General features: G+C 44.4%; 1 protein-coding gene across 1 annotated transcript in view; it reads right to left on the minus strand.

The window, feature by feature from the left end:
* Nucleotides 1–1,842: 1,842 nt before the first annotated feature.
* LOC140187673 (heparin cofactor 2-like) overlaps nucleotides 1,843–8,028 on the minus strand; it is a 52,795-nt gene continuing 46,609 nt past the window's right edge. Inside the window, exon 4 of the mRNA XM_072243201.1 lies at nucleotides 1,843–3,790. Coding sequence (XP_072099302.1) covers nucleotides 3,599–3,790 — 192 coding nt within the window. The 3' untranslated portion in view covers nucleotides 1,843–3,598. The remainder of the gene's footprint in view (nucleotides 3,791–8,028) is intronic.

Consider the following 8,028-nt stretch of genomic DNA (forward strand, 5'->3'; position numbering starts at 1 on the left):
ACTGCCTGCAAGAAAGGGTCTCAAAAGATCACATGATCTCTAGTGAGAATGTCCTCTCTCAGACATCAGTAGAGTCCCTGGTGCCCACCAGCATTTGCATGATCAGGGTTTCTAAGTATTCGATCACATTAAATACACCCCACGGGGGGGGGGGGGGGTTGCAGAAAGCACTGCTTTATTATATTTTTAAACATGGCAGAGACTATCATGAAGAGAAATAAACGGTCGTCATATCAGCCCGAAATGTTGACTGTTTATTCCTCTCTATAGGTGCTGCCTGACCTGCTGAGTTCCCCCAGCATTTGCTATTTGTTACTCTGGATTTCCAGCGTTTGCAGAATCTCTTGCGTTTGTGAGTGAGGAAGTGGGAGAGGGAGTGACAGGTTCTTCCAGCCTTCAATGTACTTTGTGCCTGTTTCTATAAAGAAATGAAAGGGATTCTGCAACTTTGATTGTTTTTCAGCGATCTTTACAACAGGCAATGACCACGTACAACAAGAAGCCTCCAAAGCGAGCTGCCTGGGGGAGTCTGTTCATTCCCCTCTATAGATGCTGCCCGGTCTGCAGAGTTCCTCCAGCATTTTGTGTGCATGTGGTGCTCTGGATTTCCAGCATCTTCAGAATCTCTAACGTTACAGAGAGTGCTATTTAAAGATTAGAATACATGTATGATTAGAGGCTGAAATGTCATGAATGCATTCATAATGTTTTAAGATATTTCCAAATCCCATTAATTTTAAAATATTCATGTAATGAATTCACCATTCAGATAGGTAAATTTAATATTTTAGGAGTAGGTAGTTTACCAAGGAGTAAATATAGTTTAGTATGCCATTAAAATCCCACATGGATCTTGTGTAACTAAGCATCAGATTTTCAGGGGAATTGGTGGTAGGAGTAAATTTGTAAAAAGCTAACTTTATGTCAGTTCAAGTAATTTCAGCTTGATTGCATGGAGTAGGGCTTTCATGCCACTTTCGGGCATACAAGTCACTGATGGTAACATCTGGATTTCTGGGGTTGTTATGTATGCATGGCAATCCCCCAGTTGCTGACAGTTGCACAGAACAATGTCAGCAAACACTAGTGACTAGTGCCACTGCCTGAGCTCAGCTATTAACCCTTCCGCATTTTAACCCGCTGATACAGAACTGCACGGCCAAACACCCGAGTAATCGCATTGTCAAGTTCTCCAATGACACGACACTGGTGGGGATCATCACCGGCAACGACGAGACGGCAGACACAGTAGGGATGGAAGACCTCGAGGCCTGGTGCATGTCAACAAGACAAAGGAGATAGTTATCGACTTCAGGAGAACTCACACCAATCATACCCCTCTTTAGCTCATCTACACAGCAGTGGAAGCTATGAGGAGTTGTAGACTCCTGGTAGTGCGCATCTCGCACAATCTCTCATGGTCCCAGGACACACCCTGCACAATCAGGAAAGCTCACCAATGCCTCTGCTTTCTGGGGAAGCTGAAGAGAGCTGGACTGTGCACATTGATGCTCATGTCCTCCTGCCGATGCACAGCAGAGACCATCCTGACATGCTACGTCACTGCGGCAGACAGGTAAACTCTACAATGGGTAGTCAAAACCGCCCATTACGTCACTGGCAGCAGCCTACCACCAAGGACAGACTGTACATACAGAAAGGTGACAGGAAAAGCCCAGTACATCATGAAGGATCCCATCCACCCTTCTCATGCACGGTTAGTCCCTCTCCCATCAGGAAGGTAGCATCTACACCAGGACCACCAGACTGAAAGCAGTTACTTTCCCCAAGCAGTAAGGCTGATCAACACCTCCACCCACTAACCCACCCCTCAAACACCCCCTCCCCACCACTACTTATTATTCCCTGTCAGAGTCACCCTATGTACAGACACTCCTGTGCCCATCGTCATTTTATGGACATAGAAATAATCTATGTATATAAGCTATTTTATGTGTTTATATTTATTGTTTTTTTTATTATTATTGTGGCTTTTTTTGTGCTGCATCAGATCCAGAATTACAATTATTTCATTCTCCTTTACACTTGTGTACTGGAAATGACATTAAATAAGCTTGAATCTTGGATTTTGAATATTTTAGCATTTTATGTACTTATTTACTGTGCACTCGGTGGCCACTTTATTAGGTACAGGAGTGGAATCCGGTGTGATCTTCTGCTGCTGTAGCCCATCCACTTCAAGGGTTGACATGTTGTGTGTTCAGAGATGCTGTTCTGCACGCCACTGATGTGATGTGTGGTTATTTGAGTTACTGTCATCTTCTTCTCAGCTTGAACCAGTCTGGCCATTCTCCTCTGACCTCCCTGTTTTCACCCACAGAACTGCCACCCATTGGACATTCTTTTGTTTTTTGCACCATTTTCTGAGAACTCCAGAGACTGTTGTGTGTGAAAATCCCAGGAGATCAGCAGTTTCTGAGATACTTCAACCAACAATCATTCCACGGTCAAGGTCACTTTGATGATTTCTTTCCCATTCTGATCTTCAGTCTGAACAACAACTGAACCTCTCGACAATGTCTGCATGATTTTATGCATTGAGTTGGTGCCAGATGATTGGCTGATTAGATGTTTGTGTTAACAAGCAGGTGGAGAGGTGTACCTCATAAAATGGCCACCTTGTGTGTGTATGTATGTATAATCATATATACTCTATAACACACCTTAAACCATATGACAAAACTCTGCAAAATTAAAAAAAAAAGATTAATATTTGAAGGCAATCAAACAGAGAGCTTAGACTCACTCGACAGCATAATTAAACATCTGCATTGTCCTGCTAGCAGTGCCCAGGTACTGGTTTAATTCCCATTCACAACTACTCTATGTAAAAGCATCACGTATTAAATGCTGGAGGAACTCAGCAGGTCAGGCAGTATCTATGGAGATGAATAAACAGCATTTCAGGCCGAGACCCTTCGTCAGGATTTGAAAGAAAGGGGGAAGATGCCGGATTAAGAAAGTAGTGGGAGGGAAAGGAGGACGAGACAGAAGATGATAGATGATCCAGATGGGTGGATGAAGTGCGAATCCGGGAGGTAATAGGTGGAAGAAGACTGGAAAAAAAACCATGGGAGAAAGGGAAAGAGGAGGGGCACCAGGGAGAGGTGATAGGGAGGTGGGGAGAAGAGGTAAAGGGTCAGAGTGGGGAATAGAAGAAGAGGGAAGAGAGAGGGGAAAAATTACCGGAAGTTGAAGAAATCAATGCTCTCGCCATTAGGTTGGAGGCTTCCTGGATGGACATGAGGCGTTTCTCCTCCACCCTGAGGGTGTCCTCATCATGGCAGAAGAGGAGGCCATGGACCGACATGTCGGAACAGGAATGGTGATAGGAACTTAAATGGTTGCCCATTGGGAAATTCCGCTTTTTGCAGATGGAGCGGATGTGCTCACCTGGCAGGGTACTTAATTAAAGGTTTGGAAAGTAATAGGTAACATCTGAACATTAAACCAAACACAGGCATTAAGAATGAATAACAGACTGTGAACAATTAGGTTTAATTTGGCAATCTCTTAGGGCTTTCTGTTTGACGTCGTAGTGTGCTGTTACTCCTGCTGGAACTCGGGCTGCCTCCACTTATTGGTTCAAAGGGTTCACCACTCTCCCCATGAAAAGCAGCGATCTGGTGTGATGCTCCAGGATGAGAAACAGGAAGGGACGGTCAGCCATGAATTTGGCCTGTGCGGAAAGGGGCATGAACCCAGACAGGGAGGCGGCGGCTGCTTCACTTCCATCTTCGTCCACGTTCAGTGCCACCCGTTGCTTCATCTGGAGGACAGAAAGGAAGAAAACAGATTTGAGGCGGCTGAAGGTAAAGTCTGCAAGTACTAGACTGCAGCCTCAGCTCTCTGCATTCACCGACTGATGCACACCACTGACCGGAGGGTACTGCATCAGAGAAGTCACAGCTTTCTGAGTCAGCTTCACTGAGTTAATTAATTTCATTTGGGAGAACACCTGGATTGAGGAAAATAATGTCAATTTATTTGTAGTAATATTACTTCATATGCTGTTCATGTGGGTTATTTGTACAGTGGGTTCCACTTAATTGGGCTGTTGATTTATAAGCAGCTGCTAATTTGGCACACCTCTTAAAGAACAAAAACAAATTGAGAAAATAGCCAGGATTCTCTTTACGGGGACAGCAGACTGTTGCCAAACAGTTTCTAACTAGCATCACTCGTGAGCATGCTGGGTGACCTTAAATACCACACTGTGCTTGGAGTGAACGGATTTTAAATAGTGTCACTGTGTGTTGGTGTTCAAAAAGCTGTGATTTTTGGCACTGATGGTCGGCAAGCTATAAACAGTAAGGCAATTCAGAACTGTTTTGCTCACTATGGTGTCAGGCATTCAGGCTTGGAGGATGCCAGAAACGGTCGGGAGTGAAACAGAAATGATTTCACTACTCAACAAGTTAGGCACTACGAAGACACGAGGAAATCCGCAGATGCTGGAATTTCAAGCAACACACATAAAAATTGCTGGTGAATGCAGTAGGCCATCTCCCCCTCTCCCTCCCACTTTCAAATATCTTACTATCTCGTCTTTCAGTTAGTCCTGACAAAGGGTCTCAGCCCAAAACGTCGACTGTACCCCTTCCTATAGATGCTGCCTGGCCTGCTGCGTTCACCAGCAATTTTTATGTGTGTAGCTAGGAACAACGAAGAATTTGAAGGTATCAACAATTATCTAGAATGTTACAGTAAGGATGAAGATTTGGAGGATGCAATCGTTGATAACGCTGTTTGAAGGCAGTCCACTATCTTCACTGGATGTTTGAGCTGATTTTGTTCATTTACAGTCTATCAAAAGAACACGTCAGCATACACCAAATGAATTCCTCCATCAATAACTACAGGTTGAACACCCCTTTTCTGAAATGCTTGGGGCCAGAAGTGCTTTGGATCTCAGATTTTTTTTGGATTTTGGAATACTTGCATCTATATAACAAGATACCTTGGGATGGAAACCAAGTCTAAACACAAAATCCATTTACATTACACATAATGTACAGCTTGTACATATATACCCTGAAGGTAGTTTAAAATCATATTTTTAATCGTTGTCACTACCTTGGCCACCCAGGTGGACAGTCAGTGACTGTTTGACATTGCTATCAGTCCCGACTCTGAATTTACATGCAACCAGTAAGCAGTTTTAGTCTTATACTTGTTCATCAGACACATGCACCAATGCTGCTGTTCAGTATGGTAGATTTGCATCATTAACAGTCTTGGCAAACACATAAATGAATTTCCCTGCTGCGTCGTGATAAGCAGACTCTTTATCACAACAAATCTTAAAAATTTTAGTGCTGTGCCTTTTCTTAAATTCTTGCAACCAGCCTGCTGAATATTCACAATTACCTTCAATTTTCAGTCCGTCGTGATAGATCTTTGCTTGTTTCATGATCAGCACATTGTTAAGCGGCATCTTTTCACTCCAGCGCTGAACGAATTTATTATTTCAATACACGATTGAAATCTTCGTTTCTCACTCGATGCAGTGGTTTTCTATTTTTTATTAACTTCATATGTGGGGTCACTTCTCAGAAATGTCTATGGTGTGCAGGGATTTGCGCATCACCGGGAACCTTCCCAGCGCCTTGTGGAATCTTCCGTTTGTGATGTCATGTCAGCGGTCAAAAAATAGTCAGATTTCAGAGGTTTTCAGATTTTGGAGCTTTAATAAGGGGTGCTCAGCCTGTATTAGGAACTAAGACACAGTTTTATAATACTGCAGTAATTTTGGTAGCATTCTAATTTATTCTGTATTTCATTTTAAAACATAACTTGTTACTCAGTTAAACAGTAATTTGTCCTGTTCTATAGCTTTTTAGCAATTTCCATGAAACCGGCTAATTGTGGCAGCTGCTTTATTGGGCCAAAATGCACTGGTCCAGGTGTGTCCCAATTAACCAGAAGTCACTGCACTGTGTTGTGCATCTTGGTCTGGAGGAATGTTGTTTCGTTTGGCGGTATACAGGTGTACGGTTGAATGATAATAAACTGAAATTGATAAATATTAACAAAGGTTCATTATTGGATAGATTAGATTATGAGGATACGCAGTCCTCTTTTATTGTCATTTAGAAATGCAAGCATTAAGAATGTTCCTCCAGAATGATATCACAGAAACACATGACAAACCAAGACTAAAACTGACAAAAACCACATAATTATAACATATAGTTACAACAGTGCAAAGCAATACCGTAATTTGATAAAGAACAGACCATGGGCACGGTAAAAAAAAAGTCTCAAAGTCTCTCGAAAGTCTCATCATCTCATGCAGACGTTAGAAGGAAGAAAAACTCTCCCTGCCATGAACTTCCAGTGCCGCAAACTTGCCAATGCAGCACCTGACCACAGCCGACTCTTGAGTCCTCCAAAAAATTCAAGCCTCCGACCAGCCCTCCGACACCGAGCACCGAGCACCATCTCTGCCGAGTGCTTCGACCCCGGCCCCGGCAACAGGCAATAGGCAAAGCCGAGGATTTGGGGCCTTCCCCTCCGGAGATTCTCAATCGCGCAGTAGCAGTGGCAGCGAAGCAGGCATTTCAGAAGTTCCTCCAGATGTTCCTCCGTGCTTCTTCACGTCTGTCTCCATTATGGACTCTTGCCAGTAGCGCCCATTGCAGGGCAGAACCTTGCAAATACCGGGTGCTAACTGGGTCAAGCTCAGTCCTCTCTCCGTCTTCTCAGATAGTCACCCCTCAGCATTTGTTTGCCTAAAAATTCAAGTATCAGCAAACCCATCAAGTATCAGTCATTGACTGGAGGAAGGGTGCTCGTGCTCCTGGTGATATCAAAGGTGCTGATGATGGGAGTGGTGCTTTGTTGTTGCTGCTTCTGCTGAACGTTCTGGACATGCTATGCTGGCACAGGAATGTTTGGTGACCCTTGCAGCAGCCTTTTGGTTGTGTTGGTTGTCAACCCAAGCAGCACATTTCGCTGTATGTTTCAATGTGCACGTGATCAACAGACCTGAATCTGAATCTGACCAGTGAACGGGGTCAGGTTCTGAGCGCTGAACATCACCAATAACTTGCCCTGGTCCAACTACATTGATGCCAAGTCCAAGGAAACTCATCTGTGCCTCTTCTTCCACAGGAGGTTGAAGAGATCAGATGTTCCCCCTCTGAAACCTCACCACTTTCTATCAGTGGGCCATAGGAAGCATCTGATCTGGATGCATCACAGCCTGGTGTGGCAACTGCCCTACTCGTGACCACAAGAAGCTGCAGGGAGTTGTGGATGCAGCTCAGACATCACAGAAACCAGCATCCCCTCCCGGGACTCTCTCCACACTTCTTCAATTCTTGCTGCCTTGGTAAAGCACCCAGTGTAATCAAAGACCCCACCCATTCCAGATATTCTCTCTTCTCCACTCCCCCCCCCCGAGAGAAGGGCCCCACCATCAAACAGAAGGTGCAAATGCCTCAGTCTGTACCACCAGGCTCAAGAACAGCTCCTTGCTATACGATTATTGATTCATTGTAAAGCTAATCTTTATAGGCCATACCCACTCATGGGGAAGACTTCGGGAGTAAACCCTGAGGGAAAAATCTGGACCGGGAGTCCCTAAGGCAGTCCTACGTTGAGTTCAACGCTGACTGGCAACTCCTGTGATGCCGCTGGTGCCAAACTGTATCGGTCTGTGCTGTTCCTTTAGGTGCATTAGATGCGTGGAGATGCTTGCTCTCCATATCGTACTGCCCAGGCTTGCTAGGACGCAATGTCCATGGTCGGCCCTGACTGAGGCCTCACTCACTCACCTGAGACTATTGAACAGTTCCCTAGCATGATAAGAATGGACACTTGACATCGCAATCCACCTCGTTGTAACCTTGCATTTATTGTCCACAAGCACTTTCTCTGTAACAGTATATTGTATTGTTTTACCTTGTACAACCTGAATGCCCGGTGGTAATGAAATGATCTGTATGAACAGTATGCAAGACAAGTTATTCACTCTGCCTCAGTAATGCAGCAAACTTTAAC

The sequence above is a fragment of the Mobula birostris genome, chromosome 25 (genome assembly GCF_030028105.1).
Source record: "Mobula birostris isolate sMobBir1 chromosome 25, sMobBir1.hap1, whole genome shotgun sequence".
Classification (NCBI taxonomy): Eukaryota; Metazoa; Chordata; class Chondrichthyes; order Myliobatiformes; family Myliobatidae; genus Mobula; species Mobula birostris.